This window comes from Sander lucioperca, chromosome 8 (assembly GCF_008315115.2).
Source record: "Sander lucioperca isolate FBNREF2018 chromosome 8, SLUC_FBN_1.2, whole genome shotgun sequence".
In the NCBI taxonomy this organism is placed as follows: domain Eukaryota; kingdom Metazoa; phylum Chordata; class Actinopteri; order Perciformes; family Percidae; genus Sander; species Sander lucioperca.
The window spans coordinates 22,208,336-22,233,787 of NC_050180.1; the positions used below are offsets into that span (position 1 = coordinate 22,208,336).

General features: G+C 37.5%; 3 protein-coding genes across 5 annotated transcripts; 2 read left to right on the forward strand and 1 right to left on the reverse strand.

The window, feature by feature from the left end:
• The first annotated feature begins 1,384 nt into the window (after positions 1–1,384).
• On the forward strand, positions 1,385–10,219 carry abcb11a (ATP-binding cassette, sub-family B (MDR/TAP), member 11a). Its single transcript, XM_031298222.2, has 27 exons — positions 1,385–1,462; positions 1,597–1,609; positions 1,738–1,786; positions 2,430–2,671; positions 2,749–2,833; positions 2,962–3,095; positions 3,228–3,399; positions 3,520–3,644; positions 3,747–3,921; positions 4,031–4,144; positions 4,251–4,361; positions 4,445–4,570; positions 4,666–4,869; positions 4,976–5,146; positions 5,250–5,439; positions 6,352–6,418; positions 6,522–6,612; positions 6,702–6,866; positions 6,971–7,075; positions 7,192–7,353; positions 7,462–7,665; positions 7,766–8,007; positions 8,112–8,268; positions 8,368–8,565; positions 8,657–8,863; positions 9,351–9,497; positions 9,687–10,219. The coding sequence occupies exons 1-27, from the start codon at positions 1,417–1,419 to the stop codon at positions 9,885–9,887; spliced, it is 3,903 nt and encodes a 1,300-aa protein (XP_031154082.1). The 5' UTR covers positions 1,385–1,416; the 3' UTR covers positions 9,888–10,219.
• A 2,753-nt stretch (positions 10,220–12,972) lies between these two features.
• spc25 (SPC25 component of NDC80 kinetochore complex) lies at positions 12,973–17,649 on the forward strand. Of its 2 annotated transcripts, XR_004898082.1 has the most exons (8): positions 12,973–13,147; positions 14,161–14,323; positions 14,480–14,545; positions 14,780–14,926; positions 15,028–15,153; positions 15,412–15,510; positions 16,197–16,673; positions 16,736–17,649. XR_004898082.1 is itself a non-coding variant. In XM_031298198.2 (7 exons), exons 2-7 carry the CDS (start codon positions 14,173–14,175, stop codon positions 16,319–16,321), a joined length of 714 nt encoding a protein of 237 aa, XP_031154058.1. In that variant the 5' UTR covers positions 12,973–13,147; positions 14,161–14,172; the 3' UTR covers positions 16,322–17,649. The 2 variants fall into 2 exon arrangements, 1 of the variants encoding a protein (XP_031154058.1); XM_031298198.2 differs by having other exon boundaries at positions 16,197–17,649.
• nostrin (nitric oxide synthase trafficking) lies at positions 17,241–24,414 on the reverse strand. 2 transcript variants are annotated; one of them, XM_031298101.2, is made up of 16 exons: positions 24,147–24,196; positions 23,883–23,968; positions 23,694–23,777; positions 23,433–23,495; positions 23,268–23,349; positions 23,112–23,174; positions 22,162–22,260; positions 21,922–22,047; positions 21,315–21,413; positions 21,104–21,229; positions 20,584–20,692; positions 20,340–20,428; positions 20,098–20,223; positions 17,656–17,911; positions 17,474–17,566; positions 17,241–17,388 (listed from the first exon to the last, which is right to left on the reverse strand). In XM_031298101.2, exons 1-16 carry the CDS (start codon positions 24,171–24,173, stop codon positions 17,252–17,254), a joined length of 1,665 nt encoding a protein of 554 aa, XP_031153961.1. In that variant the 5' UTR covers positions 24,174–24,196; the 3' UTR covers positions 17,241–17,251. The 2 variants fall into 2 exon arrangements, with proteins under 2 accessions (XP_031153961.1, XP_035860249.1); XM_036004356.1 differs by having other exon boundaries at positions 17,241–17,566; positions 24,147–24,414.
• Between the last annotated feature and the right edge of the window lie 1,038 nt (positions 24,415–25,452).

The window sequence follows — 25,452 nt, forward strand, 5'->3', positions numbered from 1 at the left end:
CAGTTAGAAAGTTATGGAACGAGACAAATGGATGACATTTTAATGACACACAAAATGTATTAGCCTACAGTATGTTTAGAAATTGTCTGACATTAGTGATTAACCCCTTAAACTTGTGTTACCAAAGATTTGAAAATGTGCTGGGGTATTTCTTTCCAAGAACAGTTACTACTTTGGTTATTTAGCCTTGTGAAAATGTAAAATTTGTAATTACATGTAATTAAAGTTTCATTCTGATGAATTCTAATGACAGGTAGGTACCAACATTTCCTTATTTATGACATTTTATTTGGATTATGTATGTATTAAGACAGCACCTGATAATAACTAATGGCCTTACGTTCATTCAACCCATTTTACAATCACTTATGATAACAAGTGAACTCATTTACAGTACAACAAGGGACGCTTTTTCGTTGCGTAAAAATCCCATTGGGTTTGTTTTCAAAGATACAGTGGTATTACCATAGAAGGTATAACTAATAGCAGTCAATGAACATTAACTTGGTTTAGTGATTGAGTTAAGGGTCATAATGTTGACACAACTCTTATCAGTCTAATAGAGGTGTAGATAATGGGAAAGGAGAATCATAGGTTACCTGAAAATAAGACTAGATTCTAGACTCTAGACTCTAAGTTAAGATAGGAATTTACTCTGATGAGCCTCAGTGGTGCTGCTGGATTTCTGAAGAAAGCAGACATTCAGCGAGAAGTCCAGGTACAGTACGTTTTCTTTTCTTCCACCATAAAGTTCATGCTCAACAAGGATCCCCCAGTAATAATTGCTGTTCTTGTCAGAAACTATGTATTTCATAATTTAGTAATTTAATAATGTTTTGTTGTTGATATGCATATAGTAAGATGCTAAAAGCAGTGTGTTGCTGTAGTATTTTTACTACACAATACAGTGGATGGCAACTGTGACTTAACCATTAGATAACATTAACTTATTCTAATATTCCAATTTTTTTTGGGAACAATGGAAGTTTTTCTTAAACTTTGTAGACCCATGGACTGAAATGAGTCTGAAAATGTGCTTCTCTTGAATCCCACTGGACCATGGATCCCATTGATTAACATCCAAATTACAATTTAGATTTTTTTTATCCACAGTTACTGTGGTGGCCCTGTTGGCCAACCTGTTGGGTGACTGTAACTTATCATTTCTTCAGCTGTGCTGATACATTTAATACATTGGGTACATCAAGCTCCGTCCTCAGATATGCTTTCTGCTAAGCACACAGCAACATACTGGGACAGCAGGTCACTTAGGTTAACAGTAACACACAAATAATCAGTTCATAAAACGACAGTTATGCATACAAATAGTGCTTTTCTATTATAGACAGTAAAGATTGTATTTTCTTATTACTATTACCTAGTGAGGACACACCTGCCTGAGTCAGGGCAGCAGACATGAAGAAATCGATCACATTTACAGCACCAGGTGTCGATAAAAGAGGTGCGTGATCCACTTTTATTGCAAAAACAAAAACGAACACAATAATAGTGGAGTTTTGTATAAAAAGCCAAGTAATTACGGGGTACCTACATTTCATTTCTCCTTCTTTCTTTTTTTTTTTCTTTTTTTCGCAGATATTGAGAATGGGTAAGTTTGTAATTATGTATCTCCCACAATATACTACTGTATGTTTCAGACCACAATATGTTTGCAAAATATTCCTGGGACTTACTTCAATTGTTGTTAATGTTAATGTTAATGTTCATGTGTTACAGAGACGAGAAGAAAAAAGATAAGATGCCCAGTGTTGGATACTTTCAGCTGGTAAATACTCTGTCTTTGCTCACATTGTTCATTAACAGTGGTGGAAAGTACTTCATTAGTTCACATTCATACGCTTTTGTCCAAAGTGACTTACAATAAGTGCATTCAAACCATGTTGGAGCAAGAGCTAGGTTTCATCCAAAATGGGGAGAGTAACTAAAAGCTTGTTCACTGCTACAGTAAAAGTGCTTAGAGATTTGCTTTTTTTAAGTTTTAAGTTTTAAATTTAAGTTTATTCATAAAAAAATAAAAATAAAGAGTTGAGATGTAATCTGAAAAGGTGTTGCTTAAGATGAAGATATATTTACTCAAGTACTGTATTTAAGTTCAGTTTTGAGTATTTTCATTTCACTTTACTTTGTACTTTTTAATCCACTCCATGTATTTGATAGCCTTAGTTACAAGTTATTTTTTAGATTAAGATTTTACATAAAAACATGTTAAAAACGTATAAAATATTATAATATCATGTACTTTTACCTAAGTAGAATTTTGATTGTACGATTCTCCACACCACTGTACTTTTACTATCTTTGATTTGATCATTAAAACATACAAATAAAAATGGGGAGCAAATTATAACTCTCTCTTTAACTACACTGTTAAAAGAATTTTTTAAAAATCCACAAATTCCTTTTTTCAGTTTCGATTTGCCACTTGCAAAGACACCGTGATGATGGTAGTGGGGGGTTTGTGTGCCCTCATACATGGTGCAGCTTCACCTCTCATGCTTCTGGTGTACGGCCAGATGACAAACACGTTTGTGGCGTATGAGCTTGAGGTCCAAGAACTGAAAGACACAAACAAGGAATGCAACAACAACACCATCTACTGGAAAAATGGCTCCATATATGAAACAGCTGAAAACAGTACTGTGTACTGTGGGTAAGTCTATAGTTAACGGCTTATGTGATTACTGTTACAGTTAAGAGCTGCTGCTACTCATTTAATTATCTCTGCAGGGTGGACATTGAAGCACAGATGACCATGTTTGCATATTACTATGTTGGAATTGGAATAGGAGTTCTGTTTGTTAGTTATTTTCAGGTAAGTATTTCTGCTTGCCATATTCAGCTTTAATTTAAAACACTCTTGAGTAATTATGGTTTGTTATGAAGTTTTAGCACGTCATATGTACTGAAAGAAATACTTTTGTGCAATTCTGATTGCTGTAGATTGCCTTCTGGGTGTCAGCGGCCGCAAGACAAATTGATAGAATGAGAAAGACTTATTTCAGAAAAGTAATGCAAATGGAGATCGGATGGTTTGACTGCAACTCTGTTGGTGAACTGAACACAAGGATGACAGAGTGAGTTGGACCTCTTAATCTGCAGGTCAGGCTGTTATCAGTGCATAGCTGGGATAATGTTTTACACAGAATAGTGTTATATATAATATCATCATATATATATATAATAATATAATATCTGTTCCTTGACAGTGACATCAACAAGATCAACAATGCCATCGCTGACCAGGTGTCTATCTTCATTGAGAGGATCTCTACGTTTGTGTTTGGCTTCATGGTTGGATTCATTGGCGGATGGAAGCTGACTTTGGTGGTCATAGCAGTGAGCCCGCTGATTGGCATAGCTGCTGGACTTATGGCCATGGTAAAGTTAGTAGAAGGATTTCTTACTGCTGGATGGGAGTACATTGCTACTGTATGTGGTATCATATGTCACAAAGTGTTTTCTAATGTTTTTGCGTGATTTTCTTTACTGTTGCTGAAGGCTGTGGCCAGGCTGACAGGACGCGAGCTTAAGTCCTACGCAAAGGCAGGGGCAGTGGCTGACGAGGTTCTGTCATCCATCAGGACAGTAGCAGCATTTGGTGGGGAGGAAAAAGAAGCGGAAAGGTATTTTGTCATTTTGTCAGATCACAAGAAGTTGTTCTGTATCGCAATTGATGATGTTAAGCCACTACTCCATGATTTAAAATGAAACTGAAATTTGTACAGATATGACAGAAACCTCGCAGAAGCTCAGAACTGGGGTGTGAAAAAGGGCACGATTGTAGGCCTTTTTCAAGGATACCTGTGGTGCATCATTTTCTTTTGTTTCGCTTTGGCCTTTTGGTATGGATCTAAATTGGTCATCGATACCAAGGAGCTGTCTCCTGGTACTCTTATTCAGGTATGGAAAGATAAAGGCATTAAACTGATGCTGATACTCTATATAACATAAGTATTTGAAAGACAGTGGCGTTTGTTTCACCATGTGGCGGCTGTGTTTTGTTTTTAAGGTATTCTTTGGAGTACTCATGGCAGCTATGCACCTGGGCCAGGCCTCCCCATGCTTAGAGGCCTTCGCTTCTGGTCGTGCTGCAGCAAAAATCATCTTTGACACAATTGACCGGGTAAAATCAGGATGCTACTTAAGTCTTTATTGCAGATACAATACAGATTTGAAACAGTACATTTAAAGAGGAAGAATCTTCAAGTTCTGTGTTCTTAAATTTACAGGAACCAGAAATTGATTGTTTCTCAGAAAAAGGTCACAAATTAGACAAAGTAAAAGGTGACATTGAGTTCCATAATGTCACTTTCTTCTACCCGTCCCGGCCTGAAGTTAAGGTACATTTCGTCAACAAGCATTTCTTTGTGTCCATTTCTCACTTCTCAAAAATGAACTCATAAAGAGCCAATTATGTTTTCAGATTTTAGATGATCTGAGCATGCGGATCAAGGCAGGAGAAACCACTGCTTTTGTGGGACCGAGCGGATCTGGAAAGAGCACCACAATCCAGCTCTTCCAAAGGTTTTATGACCCAAAGGAAGGAATGGTAACAATCAGCAAGCACCTGCACAGACACACCGGACATCAGTGGAGAGTTTGGAGGCTTCAGTGTAATGTCACATGTATAATTCTCGTTCTCAGGTGACTTTGGATGGCCATGACATTCGTACCTTAAACATCCAGTGGCTCAGATCTCTCATTGGTATTGTAGAGCAGGAACCAGTGCTGTTTTCCACAACCATTGCAGAAAACATCCGATTTGGTCGACCTGGAGTAACCATGGAAGACATCATCCAAGCGACAAAAGAGGCCAATGCCTATAATTTTATCATAAATCTGCCACAGGTACATTACAAGATAAATACAGAAAAATTACAGTGCATACAGTTTCATAGTCAAAAATGTAAATTTGTGCAGCCTAAAATTAACATGTTTACTACTTTTCCACTAGAAATTTGATACTCTGGTGGGAGAAGGTGGAGGACAGATGAGCGGAGGACAGAAGCAAAGGATTGCTATTGCTCGAGCTCTGATCCGAAACCCCAGGATCCTGCTGCTGGATATGGCCACATCTGCCTTAGACAATGAGAGTGAGGCTGTTGTCCAGGAGGCACTGGATAAGGTGAGCCACTCTCTGCCCATAGACTATATAATTGAGTGCACTTTGACCATTAACTTCAGCCACACATCATGCTTTGTGGAATGACCCTAATAACTGTGTGCAGATGCGCTTGGGCCGGACAACAATTTCTATAGCCCACCGTCTTTCCACAATTAGAAATGCAGATGCCATCGTTGGTTTTGAGCATGGACAGGCTGTGGAGAAGGGAACACACAGTGAGCTCATAGAAAGGCAAGGTGTCTACTTCACCCTGGTCACCCTGCAGAACCAAGGCAAATCCAACACAACTAAAGGTAAGATTTATTTAGGGCTCGAATCATTAAACTAGGGCTGCAGTTAATAGTCATTATAGATTGATCTGCCGATTATTCTTTTTTGTAGTATAAAATGCCAGAAAAAATAAAAAATGTCCATCACAGTTTCTCAGAATCCATGGTGACTTCTTCAAATGGTTTGTTTTGTTCAACCAACAGTCCAAAACTAAAAAATACTCAGTTTACAACAGAGAAAAGCAGCAAATCCTCACAAATTTTGTACAATATTTAATATTATTTTAGTTATTTTTGCTAGTATAATGACTTATAGTATTAGTTGATTATCAACATTGTTGCCAATAAAGTTTCTGTTAAGCAACTAATCAATAAATCAGTTAATTGTTTCAGCTCCAATGTAGAGTGCATTTCATATCCTTAAAAATGTTTAACATTAAAGTTCCATTGCACACATTTTCCCCTCTAATAGACCACATTCGCTTGCCTGTGGAGAGTACAGTACTGGTTTAGCCAATAAGGATGGCCAGTAAGCTACCATCTTGTCAGACACAGTCAGAGGTGATGTCGGTTGTTGTGTGGTGCGCTTGTGATGCTGTACAGGCTTGTAAGCATGGCCTTTCTCTGTCAGACCTATTTTGGAAGGATGATGAGAAGAAGGGAAAATATGTATAAAACAAAACTGGTATTATAATCCATGTTGTGTGTACACAGGCATGGCCCTTTAACACCTTGTCACCCTGTCCCCACAAATTCCTCCCAGTATCACAAGCAGTTGGTGGGTCCAACCTGATTGATTGAAACAGCACATTTCAAAGCACTCAGCAGGAGTCAGCGGGCAATCCTAGTGTTTGAAGGTCTTTCCTGTGTTTGCTAAAGAGCAACGGAAGCTTACTTGGATAAACGCTGTTTTGATTTGGGGTTTTTTCCTGCCAGATGTGATCAGCGAAGCTCTCGAAGAAGACTTTAATCTAAAAGTGAGGAGCCGCACATCCAGTAAAAGGTAAAGTAAAAATTCAGAAAGATCATATCAGATAAAAAAACTATAAAATAATTAAAATTAAATTAAATATTCAGATTTTTTGTTCTCAACATTATTCCTATAGGGACTCTGTTCGACTGCGATCTCAGAGTAAATTGTCAAATGACACATTATCAGACGTCCTCAAGACCCTTTCGGACAAGGAGGTCACAAATGTACTGAGGTTCTCTTTTATGCTGTGGTATACATTTGCTTTATCAATGTTGTGTGGAAATGAAGAGATCCAATATGTATTCTTTAACAGAAATGTGAGGATGATGCAGACAAACATGTAGAGCCTGCCCCAGTAGCACGTATCCTCAAGTACAACCAACCAGAATGGCCCTACATGCTGATTGGCTCACTGGGAGCTGCTGTCAATGGCTCTGTCAACCCCATCTATGCTGTCCTGTTCAGCCAAATTCTTGGGGTGAGGATTGTGTTTTTCATATACTCTAATTGCTTTTGTTCTGTTTTACAAGCTGAAGTAGTTTGCTGAAGTGTAAACGACTTACATGATCTTTGTATTTGCAGACGTTTGCCATTGGTGACTTGAACGACCAGAGGAAACAGATCAACGGGATATGTATTCTGTTTTGCATTGTGGCTGTGACTAGTTTCTTCTCCCACTTTTTACAGGTCTGCATTTGAATATACAGTATAGTACACATCGCATTGTCAATTTGATATAGAAAATTAGCAGAACTGAGTAATCTAGGATTTACGTGTAGACTAACTCTGATTTAATGTTTTAGGGATATGCTTTTGCCAAGTCTGGAGAGCTGCTGACCCGCCGTCTAAGGAAAGTGGGCTTCCAGGCCATGTTGAGGCAGGAGATTGGCTGGTTTGATGACCCCAGAAACAGTCCTGGAGCTCTGACCACCAGACTGGCCACTGATGCATCCATGGTTCAGGGGGTACGTTACAGATTTACAGGCCTGTATCCATATTTCACATTATTTATAACACAAACAAGCATAGTAATGACAACATTGTTTCATATGTGGCTGTTATGGCTTCTGCAGGCAACAGGATGTCAGATCGGCATGATTGTGAACTCGTTGACCAGCATTGGAGCTTCTTTTATAATTGCTTTCTACTTCAGTTGGAAGTTAACTTTAGTAATAATGTGCTTCCTGCCACTCATCGGGCTGTCTGGGGTGTTCCAAGCCAAAATGCTGACAGGTTTTGCAAATCAAGATAAAAAAGCCATGGAAGCAGCAGGTTGGGTAAGCTCCAAAGAACATTTGCCATTAAGGTGCATTGATATCTATACATTTCTCTGAGAAACCAAAGGCTATAGTGTAAGATTTTAACTTTCTCCTGCAGGTTTCCAGTGAGGCTCTTGCCAACATCAGGACGATTGCTGGCTTGGCCAAAGAGAGCTCATTTGTTGAATCATATGAGCAGAAACTTGAGCTTCCATATAAATCTGCCAAGAAGAAAGCCATCATCTATGGGCTTTGTTTCGGGTTTTCCCAGTGTGTCATCTTCATGGCGTATGCTGCTTCGTTTAGATATGGAGGCTATCTGGTTAGCTCTGAGGGGTTACAGTACATGTTTGTTTTCAGGTTGGTAAAATTATTTCTGTCTTTTTCAGATCCTATATCTATTTTGTGTTTTGTGATGTGATTACCAAACATTAACATCAAATGCTCTTATGGTGTTTCTCCAGAGTGATTACAGCTGTAGTAATCAGTGGTACAGCACTGGGCAAAGCGTCCTCCTTCACTCCAGATTATGCCAAAGCCAAAACTGCTGCTGCTCGGCTTTTCAAACTATTGGACCGAATTCCTAAAATCAGCATAAGCCATGCAGATGGAGAGAAATGGGTTGGTGAATTCAGTAAATAAAACTGAATCATACATAATGGGATGTAATTTTGTCATGATGTTATTTTCATATGATTAAACCTAGTTATTCATTTTAAGGATAACTTCAGAGGTGAAATAGAGTTCCTCAATTGCAACTTCACCTATCCAACCCGGCCAGATGTCCAAGTGTTGAACGGTCTGGTTGTGTCTGTGAAGCCTGGTCAGACTTTAGCGTTTGTTGGGAGCAGCGGTTGTGGGAAAAGCACCAGTGTTCAACTGTTGGAAAGGTTCTATGATCCTGATGAAGGGAAAGTGGTATGTACACTGTTTCAGACATTCATTTTACTAATCACAAAATAAATGTAATCTATTCTAACGTCTTGATTTTGCTATCATTTATTTTCAGTTGATTGATGGCCGCCCATCTTGTACAGTCAATGTGCCATTCTTAAGATCTCAGATTGGCATAGTGTCCCAGGAGCCGGTTTTGTTTGACTGCAGCATAGCGGAGAATATTCAGTACGGAAATAACACATGTAGTGTCAGCATGGAAGAGATTTTTGAGGCCGCAAAGAAAGCCTACCTACATGACTTTGTGATGACGCTACCAGATGTGAGTATAAACACCCAAGATACAACTTTGCACACATTGCCATTGCAAATCCTGGTTATTAGTCTGGTACTGTAAGCCACTCTTTTACTGTTAACAAAACACAATTTAAGTATTGTAGCTTTGTTGGAAGCTAATTTGACTGTGATATTAATCATTTCAATTCATTTTATATGTGATATTGTTGTTATTTGTGTATCTATATTAAGTGCATGCCTTTCTGTATATCTTGACAAGTATGAATATAAATTAGCTGGTTTTCAACCAGTTAAACATACGTACAGTGTATATATATATATATATATATATATATGTGTGTGTGTGTGTGTGTGTGTGTGTGTGTGTGTGTATACATATGCAAATGTATATCAGATGTTAAGAAGTTAATATAATAGAAAGCATTTTGTTGCGGTGGTACAGGTTTACAGCATTGTTGACCATGTGAACTTTTGCTTTCTCAACTTCTCTCAAAACATTTACACATTTTAAGAAATATGAGACTCAGGTTGGTGCCCAGGGCTCCCAGCTGTCAAGAGGACAAAAACAACGCATCGCCATTGCCCGGGCCATCGTCAGAAACCCCAAGGTCCTGCTACTAGATGAAGCTACCTCTGCCCTGGACACAGAGAGTGAACAGGTAAAAAAATTCTCACCATCAAACAGCATATACATATTTGTATAAGTATATTGTATGATATAAATTTCCACGGATGAATAAAGTATCTATCTATCTATCTATCTATCTATCTATCTATCTATCTATCTATCTATCTATCTATCTACATACTTACATGAGGGTTCCTGACAAAGTTCTGTTTCCCTGCAGAGTGTACAGTCTGCTCTAGATGAGGCAAGAAAAGGACGAACCTGCATCGTCATCGCTCACCGGCTGTCTACTATCCAGACTGCTGACATCATAGCAGTGATGTCTAATGGAGCGGTCATAGAGCAAGACACACATGATAAACTCATGGCCAAGAGGGGTGCCTATTATAAACTGGTCACAACAGGCGCTCCTATCAGTTAGACGCCTGCAGACACTTAAAATGAGCATACGATGAACATCATTTATAAGTCTATTCTTATCATTCAATGTCCTCAGATATTGTACATAAACCATGGGAATATGTTTTCCATTTGCCATAGAATATACATGTTTCTCAGCTTTTGGTTTGAAAAATCCGTTTGTAGTAATCATGTGGTTTGTTTGGTTGTATATGTCTGGTTTTATATTTATTTGTTTATGAGAAGTTCCTTTTATAAATGAAGGAGTAAAGGTTTTTACATGCATCTGGCAATGTTTGTATCGTTGGACTGTAATTAATATTTTGAATTATTCTTCATGTGATTCATGATCATTTAAAAAAATATCAAACTATACTGTGTCACTTGCAAAGGAATGCTTTAGGTCTAATGTCATCCTTGCATTTGTCTTGGGAAATTGTAATGTTCTTTTAGCAGTGGCAACTAATACAATCCTGAAAGTTTTTTTTCTCGAAGATGTTTCTTCAAGCTCGGCTAAGCAAGTAGCCCACGCACTTAGGACAATTACATCATTTACCAGGCCTCAGGTGCCACAGGATGCTAAGCAACCACAGGCGGTGGGAGAAGTTGAACTAATCTGCCTAATCTAATTACATCAGAGACTCTGTTCTACCTCATTACATTTTGGCTGATCAATCTCTGAAGTTGCCTGAAAAAAACTAAGCGAGCCCTGTTTAATCAATATGTAGCCTACATTCATTTTTAGGTTCTTGTTTTCATATTGCAGCAAAACCTAAATGTTGAGAAACCCTCACTTATCTATGACATAATATAATCACTTATTTTTTCAACTGAGCCACAATGCATATGTCTGATAGAATTATACATATAACATATCTTGATTTAGTATTTTTTCACTGATATACTGGACTGATGGGGAAATTAAGCATTGATTGTTAATGCAGCCTGACATAGAAGAAAACAACTGTGTCTTGGAAAGCTATGCTAAAGGTGAGGTATGACTTTGTTTCAGGCCAAGAGTAAAATAATTAATTTAAACGTATTTATTTATTTAAATCTAAAATGCTCTTGAGCGAGACACTAAACTCTATGCACCCGGTGTGTGTCGTAGGAAAAAGTAAGTCACTTTGGTAGAAAGCATCTCCCAAATAAAAGTGATGCAATATAACTCTTTAAAAAACTATTTAATAAGAAAACTATGAATTCCAAATTGATAAAAATCCTAACAGTTTTATTAACAACAATCTTTCATGTCATGTTATTAATGCTTAACACGTACACTCATACAGTAGATTGTGTACATATAAAAAAAAATAAACAAAAAACAAAAAATCAGATATAGGCTACAGATGTTATAGTTTTATGTTCATCACATGAAGTTATACCACATAAAAACCTATTTACTATTCTAACCCAACATATATTGCAGTTTCAGTACTTTTGTGACAATAACTGTGAATAACAGTCTGACAGGTGGTATGTGTATTCACCTAAAAAAAATCCTTTAATGCTAATTATAGTGATGAGAACAATGTTACAAAACTTCACAGTTCCCTCCATAATCTCAGCTAACTTCATGTTCTCATATCCGATTAACAAATGAACACAGTAAGGAACAACAGCAACCACACCAAAAGGAACTGAAGCGCTCTTACAAAATGATAAAATGTAAAACCTCAGTGTGAGAGAACATTTTGATAAAGTCATACAGTTGCAGGAATGTGAGAGATGCTGTCACATACATGAGTTTGAATCTGGTTTTGTAGCTGTTCTCCCCCTTACAACTGTGTATGAACATCTGAGAGTTCACTGCCAGGCCGAGACCAAACAGGGCTCCCAGGTTTCTCACCAGACCAGCAAAGGGTGTGGTGTCAAGATGGATCCAATCTGGGTTAGCACACCACTTCTTGTAACTGACCACAAATATATATATATATATATATATATATATATATATATATATATATATATATATATATATATATATTCTCTCCCAGCAGTGCTGGTTTTCAGCTGCTACTGAATATCTGCTCTGAATATGGGGTAAAATATGATGTGTGTATAATGGTAAAAAGAGTGCTGTCTTGATATGTAGGACAAAAGTGGACAAAGACATTTGTTTTCCAGACTTTTATCTATCAGGACAAGTGATGAGTGTCTGTAATAAAATTAAATATCTGGGCCACTACATCACAGATCAGTTATCTGATGATGAGGATATACTCAGGCAGCGTCGCATATTATATGCCCAAGCTAACATGTTGGTAAGAAAATTCCACATGTGCACGGATGACGTCAAAATGAGTCTGTTTAAAGCTTATTGCACTCCTTTGTATACTGCTCCCTAATGGACTTAGTTCAAAAAGGCAAGCATGCAGAAGCTTAAGGTTGCTTATAATGACTGTATGAGGATACTGCTCAACAAACCCAGGTGCTCTAGTGCAAGTTACCTGTTCTGTAATGCAGGGGTCAGCACCTTTCAGGCATTATTGAGGAGTCTCATCTACAAATTCATTTGTCGCCTGAACGTTCCCAAAATAGCATTGTTATGCTATTAGTAAATCCTAGGTTTAGTGCCATAAGATACCAATCATCACTATGGAAACACTGGTATAAGTGTCTTTTAGGGAAATGTAGTATTGTTGTTTATTCTATTTTTATTTCTTTGTATATGTTTCTATTTCTTTTTAAGGTATGTTGTATGTCATGTCTGTGTCTTTTGAATGGACCTTGAGTCTGGAATAAAAAGTTGATGATGTTGATATATATATATATATATATATATATATATATATATATATATATATATATATATATATATATATATAATACACAATATTTTGAACTTGATGTTGGGTAGTTTGGGCCCACTTGAACTTACTCAGTTTCACCACGAGGTGGTAAAAATTCACAAGCACAATAAAGACATACAAGTTGCATTGTGGGAACTTCAAGGCGCCATTTCCTGTATTTATGTTTAGCAGGAAATATCATAATATAATAGCTAATAATAGCTACGTTTCTGTTCAAGTTACGGAATAGAAAACACTAAATTGTAAAACGTGTTATTTAACGTAACTGATTTGTAAGCATAGACTGTATATTATTATTAATATACAGTCTATGTTTGTAAGCGGAAGAAAAATAAAGTCAACGTTATTTCCTGTGTTCAGTCCCCGCCTCCTGTATGCAGACCGCGGATTTTAAAAATAAATAACGACTGGTTCAGTAGCAAGACGTAACGTTACATCCAAAAAGATCAACGGCCGCACATTAAAACACGTGAGTAACGTTATTGCATACAAATTTAGATTAACTAGCTAGTTAGCTAATCAAATTGTAAATCCGTTGGTTTAATTCCCTGCCTAACGTTACGCTTAGCTAACGCGAGTTCTGGGCAAGCTATGGCTAACGTAAACTAACCGCTCACGTTTCCTAGCTAACGTTAACCTGCTAGCTAATGTTGCCAGGGCTGATGTTAGCTAGCTAATCACTCAAATTGTTTATGTATTACCGGTTACTCAGGAATATTCTACTGGGACAAGGTAGCCCCGTTTGTGAGCTCGGTACTTTGTACCGTATGTTAACGTTAACGTTAATTGTTCGTACTGTTTTATTATTACTTTTTAACTAACGATAAATAACACAAACCTTCCTCAGTCATCGTCATACTGTTATTTTGTGGGACCAACTACACTGGTAGAAAGGAATTCAACCAGCTTGTCGTGGAAGTTGAGGCTGCTAGCTAATGTTTTATTAAAGTTTGACAAAACAATCCCAAGGTTCATTTCTAGATCACTTCTGAGCTGTCGACATGGGCCATCAGCGGATGGAGTTTGCTCTGTTGTCAGTCAGGAGATAGATCTGTTGCTGTTTAATGCATGTGTAATGTATAGGTCATGTTTGCATGTGTGTGTATTTTGGGCCAGTGTGTGTGTAAGCTGTATAATAAGTGAGCCTCTCTGGGATTAATAAAGTGTCTTCTTCTTCTAATACTAGTATTTACAGTAAGTAGGCTGCATTGCACTTTGGCTGAAACACTGGTCCCTTTCTATTTGTTTCTCAGCATCAACAACCTCAACTTTATTATTATTATCCCAAAGGAAATTTTGTTTGCAGCCAGACATTATACACACAAAGCAGAAGAATGCACTGATGATATTAACAGTGGAAATCTATAGTAAAAAAAACATGCAATATAAAATATATTTTTAAATAGTGCTGTCCAAGGTGAGAACAATGCTCTTTTACATGCACATGATGAGCATTGTGCGGTCTATTGTTTTTTATTGCAGACTGTGAACATCATGACATCCATTACTGATCCAAACGTGAGTGACGTGTTCGCCAGTGCAATGGAGGAGATTCACAACAAACAGCTTAAAACATTTGGGGAGATAATTGACGTGACTACAGAGTTGTGCCAGTCCCACAGACAGGTGGTGAAGTCTGCACATGGTATGTCTGAGATATAATTTAGTTTTGGATCCCCTTTAGTTGTTGTCTTGCCAATAACTAATGTTCCTCTGGGGCTATATTTAAAAAAAATAAATAAATATATATATAAAAAATTACATCAGGCTGTCTTTAAGAAGTTTTTTTCCTTTTGCGTAGATTCATGTTTAAAGAAATGTAAGGACGATGAAATGCTGTTTGAGACAATACGGACATTCGAAAGAGGTGAGTTTATGCATTAAGCCACAAAGCATTACATCTGTGCCTTAAATGTGTGCTATACACTCAGTCGTGAGAACAAGATTGATGAAAACTGTTTTTATCTGCTGAATAATTCCTCATTTTATGATGCACACTATGGGCCCATACTTGTTTGGGACAAAATGTTGTTATGTTGCTTCAGAGGCTTCATTGTTTATGTGAAAGCGTACTTGGACTGATTCAATGTTTGTCCCCCAGACTTGGTACAAAAAAATGCATCATTGAAAAGGAAACAGCTTGCCATTTCTGAAATGATATCTGAGATTCAGCAGAAGGAGATGCAGAAAGATGACATCATCCAGAAGCTAGATAAACTTAAACAAGAGCAAGCCAAGAGAAAAGAGTGTAAGTTTATATTTGAACATTTAATGAGTGGTGTAGATCACATAACTTAATATGTGACTGTAGCATGAGGCTGTTTTAGTAACTGACCCCTTTCTTTTCAGTAATCGAGTCTCAAAATAAAACTAACAAAAACAGACTGAGGAATCTCCAGAAAGCCAGAGTAGTCTTTCAGGATCATTTGGACATGGAGATGCGAACAATCTTTGGCAAAACACAATTGGTTAAAGGTATGTCAAACACAAACCGTATTTCGTATTAAGTATCTTTCTTGAGTCCTGTTTCTGTTATCCATCATTGTTTTTAAACGTTAATAGCAATTAATACGCATAATTATATATATATATATATATATATATATATATATATATTATAATAATCAAATCAATAATTGTAGCTTGTCTCAGGTAATGCCCTTACTTTCTCTTCCATTGAAGTAACTATGACATAATTCAGAATTTTAGAATGTGTTTGTTGTCTTTGTAAAGGTGAAAAGCTGCAGTTTGTTTTCCGGAATATCAGCCCTTCAGATCAGGACAGCGCCTACGTTGTCACAATTGGGATTAAAGAAGACGGATCATACCAGAGTAAGTTACATACCTGTACTGTATATTAGAAAACTATACTGTAATGGCATTATTTTGTGCAGTTCAATGAAAAGATAATGCTGACAATATTCAGTATTTTTATATTGTTGCAATATGCCAAAGGAAAACCAAAACCAACAATGAACTGATTGGTATTGGCTGTGTAGCCAAAGCCTTATAGCATATTCCTCTGTTCCATAGAGCTCCATTGTTGACCAATAACTATTTAAAAAAAAAAAGTATAAATGTGCCACTATGCAATGTGTTGCACTAGCTAACGTGTTGCTTCATTTCCATGGACACGACTACTATAGTTTATTTTGAGTCAATCCTATTCACACTGCCCTGCTGCTGTATATACAAACTAGAGCACCAAACATGTATTAATCTACCACTGAAAATAGTCCTTAACAAATGCAGTATTTACTACTGTTTGAATAACATCTGCCTAAAACTACATTGCCCAGCTGTTTTAAACATTTATGTTTTCAACAGGAAGTACTGGTCATAGGAGTGCCACAGATATATAGTAGGGAAGTCAAAAGATATCGAGAGATAGACTAATGCTGCTGGTTTTGGTGTTTTCATGGGATTTATTGACAATAATAAAATATGAAACATCACCAGTCTTATCCTGCAACAACCATTGTAAATGGCTTCTATAAACAAGTCTTCAATTCCTACAGTTGTGTCGAGTGACCCCGTGCTCAAGTGTTTGTCAGTCCTGGAAAGCCGGCTTCAGGAGACCAATAACTTACCAGCATTCCTGGCAAACGTCAGGAAGGAGTTTATCTCTCTGGCACGCTGCTAAGATTGAAAGGATGGGAGGATAAAATACAATGCAGAACGTCTTGCTGCAATGTGGACTAATGTAAGGAGCACAGCTTTCAGTCTGTATCTACAATAGAGGTCTGTAAACAAAACATCAACTGCCTTGTCAAGACTAATATGGATTTATTATACATTTCTGTGGGCAATAAGTAAAAAGCTATTTAAAAAAAATCTGGACTTCTCACTACATAATCACTGGTATTTGTTTGAACAAATCGTCTCATTATTGAGCATAGTGGTTTGACAATTTAGTGGAAATTGCGTAATTGACATTGTTTCAAAGAAGTTTGGCATAGAGAGAACAGGTGTTCTAAATCCTGAAAAATTCACCAGTTTACCGTAGATGCTCTTTAGAAGTAAAGATGAATAAAGTAATTGATCAGTCACAGATGAGGAAAACTGTTTTCTTTTATTTTCTCATGTCATTACTTAGTTTAAAGTGGGTGGGGAAAAGTGTATATTGTCTTATTTTCCTGTGCTCCACTTTTACTTATTCATGTCAATCTATTCAAAAACATATTTTTTAAACCACTAACTATAGTTGAGTTCATCTGTATAAGGTGTGATAAATAATGAAAAACATAACGAATAAATATACACTTAGGTATAAAAATTCACATACCGTATGAATCCCTGCAGCATAAAAACATCAGGGAGAGCAGTGACAAAACTTATAGATCCTGACTTAGCAGAGAAACATTATAATTATTAAACCAAATGCTTTTGTCTTTTAACAATTTTAAAGCAATGAATATCATCGGTCAGTAGTACAAACAGAATTTGTAATTTTTATAGTTTTATTTGGAATAAGGCTTTCAGATGTTGCCTTTTTAACTTTTGCCACTGCAGACGTGAATCTCTTTGATTCAGGGTGAGTTTTGTTATTTTTGTTGCTGATGAGTCAAGTCAGTCAGGCATCGGATGATTTGACGCTGCTTAACACAGGCAGCTCCTCAACATAGGTTGATGGAAAATGGCCGGTTTTCCCGTCAAGTTTGCCAATCCACCAACCATTCTCTTCCTTTCCATAAATGTCTAGAAGATCTCCTGTGAAACAAAAATTCAGTCATTTTATAAGAATAGTTATAAACCTCTAGTGTTTTAGATGTTCTGCACTTAAGTAGCCACTTACCTTCTTTCAAAGTCAATTCATCATCCTGTTGAGGTGTGAAATTGTACAGGACCTTACATTTTCCTATACTGCACATCTCCTGTGTTATTTGACCTGTTCAATGTTGATATTTTAATTCCATGATGCAATTCCAAATGTGCTGAAAAGAAATAAATCTTTGTGTTGTGCTGGAAACAGATTACCTTGTCCTTTGTCATCATCAGAGTGAGGCAGAGCTCCATTAAGGGTGCTGCCACACTCTGCAGCTGCAGTTGCATGTGTTGCAGCTGTGGAAGTGACTTGGTCAGTGGCCCTTGGTAAAGTCTCCACAGACTGCTGTGTCACAAACTGAGCAGGTCCTTTGTAAATGATGGAAGCTCTCAGTGATTGTCGGGATCTGAATGGGGTCCTCCTGAGTTTGACTGGGCGAGTCAGTTGAACAACGCTGTGCTCACAGTCCTCAGAAAGGAAAGTAGTTTGTGTTACATAATATCCTATAACCATAATTCCTAACCAGAAGTACTTCTGCATATAGATTGTAACGCTCTTTGACATTTGTGCTTTTGGGCCATAAAAATAAAATTGACCTGCCTTATACTGTACTGTACTATATACAGACTAATACTGTATACAACATCCAACTTCTGCCACTCTTAAGTGGTTGTTGGAATGCAAACTTGACCAAGCCTTAACATTGACAATCCTAGGATTAAAATGTCTTGCATAAAAACATGAAAACAATATCCAATAAACAATATATGTTGTGTAATTAATATTATTTGATGACTGATGATGATTCAATGATTAAAAACCCATCTGAAACATGACAGGTGTTGATGTTTAATGCTTTACAGAGATACAACTTTAAATTAAAACAAGTGGCATTACAATTAAAAACTCCTTTAGCCAATAGGCTACCACTATCACAGAACTAGTCTATATTCTTTGCGTTCCACTTCCAGGGTGGTATTTCAGAAAGCAGGTTTAGTGAAAACTGAGTTTGTTAACCCTGAGATGAGGGAAACTTTGGGTTTTCTGTTTCAGAAAGAGGTAACTTAACCTCAGAGTCAGTTACTATGGTAACTGAGTCTGTGAACCTAACCTGGTCGGGAGCATCTCTTAGTCTCCATCTGACACAGCGCTCTTTCATTTCCTCATTCATTCATTCAGTCTGTACCAGGCGCATTTTAGTGCAGTTTGTTATCGGCATGAATTTAAAAAAAAAATGATGTTGGTTTATTAACCATGTTAGGCAGACTATAAAAACGTTTTATTTCTCAAAACATGGCATTTCCTTTTGTCGACGATCCCGTTGATGAAGAAGCTGTTTTACTTCTGTTTTACTTCGCAATGTGTATATGTCGGGAGATGATATTGAAACCCCGACATTTTAATTTTTAGATAACTTCCTATTTGAGCGGTATCGTTTTTCTTCTTTTCTTTTTCTATCAGTTATGTAGCCTAGACTACATAACCTTATCCGTTCTCATATCACTAACGTCACCTATCTATGCTCTTACATCCCAGCAGATTCTTTGTGTCACATTACGTTTTTTTGCAAACGGAATTTGTCTTTACAACATTGGTGATGCGGAGCATTTTAGTAAAGCCACTGTAGCAAAGGGCCGTCAGAAGAGTGTGACTCACTCTGAAACGTGTTTTAAACGTTTTTAAAAGGAGTTCCACAGGATTGCCAATGAATGATGTAAACCCTTTGAAATAAAAGATTATGAATTTTGCTATTAATGATGGTGTTGCAGCCTCAGAATGGGATTAGTATGCGTAGTACTTTTTCGTCCGCAGAAATGAAATAGATTATAGGTTCAATACCATTTCACCAATAATATTAGGCTATACTTATGATTAAATATGATATACACTATATTGGAATATACGCATTTACTCTAGCAGCAATTTTCTCCCACGTAAATTCTCTCTCTTGCAGCAGCCGCCGTTTTTTTTTTAACTCGCTGTATGTGCGCATGAATCATGGATGTATTAAGAGGGCATGAATATTTCCGCCGACCCGTTTGTTGTGGTTGTTGCCATGGTGAATCGTAGTATCATGGCTCCATTCATGCTGCCTTTTTATTGTGGTGGTGAACATACTCTGAGTTGATTGAACCAACTCATATCAGCTGTTCTGAAACCGAAAACTCAGAGTTTCCCATCTCAGGGTAAATCAACTCAGACATCAGGATTAGACTCAGAGTTTGTTAAACCTCCTACCTGAAATACCACCCAGGATTGCTCTGATGCTGCAGAAAATTCCGCCGGACGCATGTATTTTCCGTTTCCTTCCGCTTTCTTTGTGTTGGAATTTTAAATTTGGTGGATTTATGAGGACTATTGCTGACTGCTCCTCAGATCTCTGCAGGGTAAATTGAGACAGCTAGCTAGACTATCTGTCCAATCTGAGTTTTCTCTCGCACGACTATTTTGTGCGGAGTTTAGCAACCCCCATGATGATGCTGATTAGTTTAAAGAAATGCCATTAAACCAGAGCACGTTTTCCTCCCATCCCTGAATGCTATGTGGAGTAGCCAGACCCTCCTTCGGCGCGCTTTGGAGGAAGGTCTGTCAAAGCGAGACTACCACAGAACATACCTTATGTCCTGAAGATGATGCATGTTACCTTATCTTACCTTATCTTTCCATTTCACAATGCTGTCACTGAATCGGTGAAAGGACTTGGTTTTCCCCTCTATTTCAGACAGTGATAAAGAGAGTTTGTAGCGAGTGGCCTCAAGGAGATCCAGTTTGAGAGAACTCTGCATGTAACAAGATGGCATTAGTAAACACATCATCAAATCTAATTTATGATCAATTTAAGGTAAATATGCATCTGTAAACACCACTATCCATCCACTCTACACACAATATTTACCTCATCAATCTGCTGTTCAGTTTCCTCAAGATTCTTTTGGTTTGAAAAAGATGGATTTTCAGAATATGTTCTCATTAGTTTTTCAATTCCTGCAACGAGAATGTCGAAGGTGACTTAGAAACAAAATGAATGACCTAGCATGGTACTGTCGATTATGAATCACTGAGTTTTACTGAAAGACATGTTTTGTCTATTGTTATATTGTGTAATTTTAGTGCATTATGCACTTTTGTGCAGAACTTGCCTTCACGGTTTTTCTTTGTTTTTGTAATACTGTCCTCCAGACGCTGGAGTTTGAGTTTGATGGCCTCATTTCTCCGGTCTTTGGCCATCAGTGATGTTCTGTCCTCCTCCTGATACATCCAGAACACAGACCACACATCAGTAACTAGGATAGTCTTGGTTACAATCTACCATTGATGCAATATGTGCCAAGGCTGCAAGGTCTTTTGTGCTGTATTTCCTGCACATTTTACGAACATGCTATTGCCACTAACACACTGCACTTTGCACATTCATATAGCAGTATTTAACCTTTTATTAAATCAGATAAATGCCATTGGGATGACTATCATATTTTCAAGGGAGACCAGAGTGCAGCCTTCATGTGCCAGGCTCTGTCACAAAATGATAAATACACCTTTATTTCTGCGGCTTGCATTAGAAGACCCCATGCAGAGATAACTGGCTGTCTTTGAATGGGTGAGTCACTGCATCTGTGGCCTGCACACAAGCTCTCTCAGAGAAAGAAATTGCAGACTTACAAAATAATCAGCCATCAAAAACTCTGCTTTGTGATCTTCAGCTGTGATGCTGTTTTCCTCCACCAGGGTTTGTATGTCTTTATCCATGTCCACCCTTTGGACTGTCTGTTCTATCTGCCTTTGGCCCTGGAAGTGGCAGGTATAAGTTATAACATCCATAAAATGATTTAAGTGCATACTTATGAGCAGGATGGATGTCATGGTGTCTTACATGTTTGAGTGTCTGCCCAAAGCTGGACATGTGAAGGTTGTATCTACTCAAAATGTTGCACAGAACTTCAATTCGCTGTTTCTCCAGCTCCTGTATGATCTGAAAAAGCAGAAAGTAGCACTGTGATGCATTGTGTAAATCACATTCAGTCCTTGTCCAGAGTCCTTCTCATTTACTCTGTGCAGCATATCACATATCACCTCCTGTTGGATGATTGCTGTCTTACCTACAGATACAATTTGAACAAAAGCACTGAGAAAAACAAGTTCATTGTGATGGAAAAGATTGTACAGTAACCAAAAGCTACCATTCTTTGCTGCACGCTGATAAAATGTGTGAGAAAAAAACGCATGAAATAAGTTGCAGAATACACTGGGTGGACTGTGGTAATGTGCTGCTCCAAATAGTGTACTTGGGTGATAGACTGATCTAGTGCTTATAGAGCATGTTCTGCAACAAAAAGCTCACTGGTTTAACTCTTATCATACATGAGGTGTCCTTGAACAAGGCACTGAACCTACCTGTTCACTCACAAAAAAAGCCACTCTGGATAAGGAGAACAGCAAAATACCTACAGTATGTGAAGCAGGAGAGTATTTTTCCACACCTGGAAGCAGTTTTTCAGTGTATTTTCCCACTTGAGTCTCATCTGATGACCCTCCATGTTGACATTAAAGTACTCCTCATCCACCCGTGCCTGCATCCCTGCTGACTTTGTCAGCCTGTTCAGCATCTGTAGTCAAGAACAAAAATATTTTAGCAAACTTGTTGGCATCTTTACCAGCAAGGATTCACCCCCAGATGATGAAAATGTATGAAACACTGGTTTGGTAGTCATATACTGAACCTTTTGTTTTTCTTTTTCTGTGCAAATCTGTCTGTTGTTTTCAACAAAGTTGAACAAAGCCTCATGCTCTCTTGTTAGTCCATGCAATTTCTTCTTTATCTGTTTTAGGTGAGGACACACAAGAATCCACATTAACATATCACTGATATGACAAAAGCAAATAGTTAAACTCTGAATAGGATTACATTTAGCATGTGCAGGTTAATGAGGGGGAATCTCTTTAAAGCAACTTTAAACTGCCAGATTTTAATTTTAATTTGAGCTGGCTACATAAATACAACTGCCTGCTGAATCATTTATATGAAGAATATCTATTTTTTGACGTTTCTACATCACATTAAAGTCTTAATTCCATTAATTAATTTATTGCATATTTAAGATACTTCATGTAAATTCAAAGGAAGACAAAAGTATATGTTGTTTTGAAAAAAGAACAGTAAAGTGTTCTACAAATCGCTCATATTTAACAGTTACTGCATTACAACACATTCATACTACGGTGTAAAGGTTGCTATACACCATATGATATATTGTGTTTCATAGCAACAGCCACTCGTTTAATTAATTCAAACATTACAGTCACTCATGATCAATTTTGCATGCCAGGTTGTAAAGTCTTATGAACATTATGGTGCTGTTCTGTAAGGTCAGCAAAGAGTGTGGTTATGGTTGGTCATAATATTTTCACTACCAACAGTACCAGGATGTTTCAAGACTTTATAACCTAGCATGCGATGGTTTGTGTGGCTGATCATAAACTATTATAATCCTTGAATTTGTAAAGTATTGTAATCCTACTTTCAATGGCTGGTAACTGTTCTAACATATCATAATGCACTATTAAAGCTTACATCAACTCAGGAATTCATTATGCAGGTATCTATACATACTGAGAGTCTTCCATAGCTGATTCATATCTCTGCTATATTTAAAACATTTTCTTTCTTTACCTTGAGTTGCTCACTCCAATTAGCAGTAACAAGTTTTCCAGTTCTTTCGATGGCACAGTCAAGCTATTAAAGCACAGAACAGGTCAGAGACGCATAATGAACGGAAGCTTGAACAGACAGATATACTGATACAAAGATAAAGAATCAATTCCATACAGGCCTCTTCCTCTTATTGTGCTCATCTAAAACTTGTCGTATTTCCAGAATTGCTTCTTGCTGAAATGCATTTCCTAATGATCTGAAATGAGAACAACACACCTTATTTAACTCCAAATTGTGTGGACACACACAGTTATAAAGTGAACTTTGGTTAAAAACTACCTGTGGGCATCTGCTCTCGAGTACATCTCATCTGACACATGACACCAGGCACTGTAGGTGGAACTGAGTGTGGAGCACGCGTGAAAAGGTTAGAGCTGTGGCCTCATTTGCCTGACACCTGCCTGTGTTTTGATCACATCTAACTTGCTAGGCTCATACTATTTCCCATGATGTCATTATTACTGTACAGCACTTGGCAGGAAAAGGTCATGTTAAACACAAAAAGACAGAGCCAATGAAATTCTGAACTGTGTCTCTTACTTGTTTGACATTCCCTTTGAGGCCCTGATGAGTTTGCCAGCAAGTTTTTGTAGTCCTTTGGAATAAGTTAGTTCCAGCTCAGCCCTAAAACAGGAAAAGATTGCAGTAAGAGACAATAACTGAGTCAAACAGTAACTCTGTCGTCATTAAAAGTTAGTCGGAAGGCTAACTGAACTGAACTGAACATACCTTTGCTGAAAAACTGCCATAAGTTCTTTGCAGAAGTACTCTCCAGTTTTTGAAAATTGTTTCACATTTTGATAGAGTTGGTTATACTGAAAGGCAGAGAATAAGGCTCCATGAGATGTTTGTCATGAAGCAATAACAGCCTGAATCACCTGAGTTCAAACCGATACAAAGTCAGATGTGAATAAAATGCACATTAAAATCTTATTTTTTACTCCAGTGTATTTCGGAAGTACACTGAACTGGACTTGTCAAAGAAATACTCACAGAGCAGGTGCTGATAGGGTCCTTCATCTTAAGACTGTGGCTGTTTGTTGACTTTGGACCTTGGAACTTTGACCACCCTCCTCCCAAAGTCACTCATGCGGAAATCACCTGAGCTTTTGTCAGTGGCCTATACAAAGGAAAATTCCAGTGAGGGGTGGGAAGAACCTACAAATGTAAACTCAATCAGGATGGCAAGTCAGTCGGCTGCAGATATAAATAAATAAAGGAAAAAATATAAACATCAAACAAATGCTCTTATGTCACTCAGCCAATCAGTGATGACCCAAAAAAATAAGTTGCTTTATTATTTTATGTTAAAAAGTACACCAACCACTATGTATTATGCAACTATAAATGTTTGTAATATGAGGCGTCCTGGTAGCCTAATCATTAAACCAGCAGTAAGAAAACATTTTTGGCAACTTTGGAGCAGCAAAAAGAAGGTGTAGCTTGTTAGCAAACATTTGCCTATTCACACAACCAGTTTTTGTCTACACCAACTCTCTTTAGCTGCTAAATGCTTCACTTTGTTCACCAGCTAACTGAGGGGACCTGCAGAGTCAAGGATAATTCTCTGTGGGTTCGTCACTATGAGCGACCCTTTTCACATACAAGCAGTTATGTTAATTGTTGTTAATATAAAAATGTTGATTATAGTCGCTAATACCAACAACGATGGCTCTGGACCAGGACCCTGAAACTGAAGCAGCTAAATGGAATTCAGCCATCATTTTATCATCTACATGTTTTTTGTACTGACACATCAAAATGTCTGTAAAAGGCCTATGGCTGTCCTTATGTGAATAGTCATATCGTAATGTTTATTCATGAAACTATAAATCTCAAGTCATTATTTTTGGCAAAAGTAATTTCTTTATGAAATTAAAATTTATCACCAGGGTTTGATAAAGGTTTTCTTTGCTGATTACACTTAGGCTACGTTCACACCCCAAGTCTTAATGCTTAATTCGGATTTTTTGCTCCGATCTGATTTTTTGTTTGACTGTTCACATTACCTTTTAAAATGTGGCCTATATCAGGTTCCAGTGTGAACTGTTTGCGGTTTCGAACTGACCCACATGCGCAAAAGAACAATAACAATGACATCAGACGCAGCACGCTGTTGCACCAAAGTTAGGGAGCTTATGGAGGAAGTAAGCATTTTCGCTTTTATTTCAAAATGTTTGTGTAATGGCAGCCGTAACATTAATGAGCAGGTGATGAGGAGGAAAAGAATAAAGAGAAAGAGAGACAAATTGGCTATTTTGGCCTTTTGTGGGGTTATGGCTGCAAATTCACTACAGAG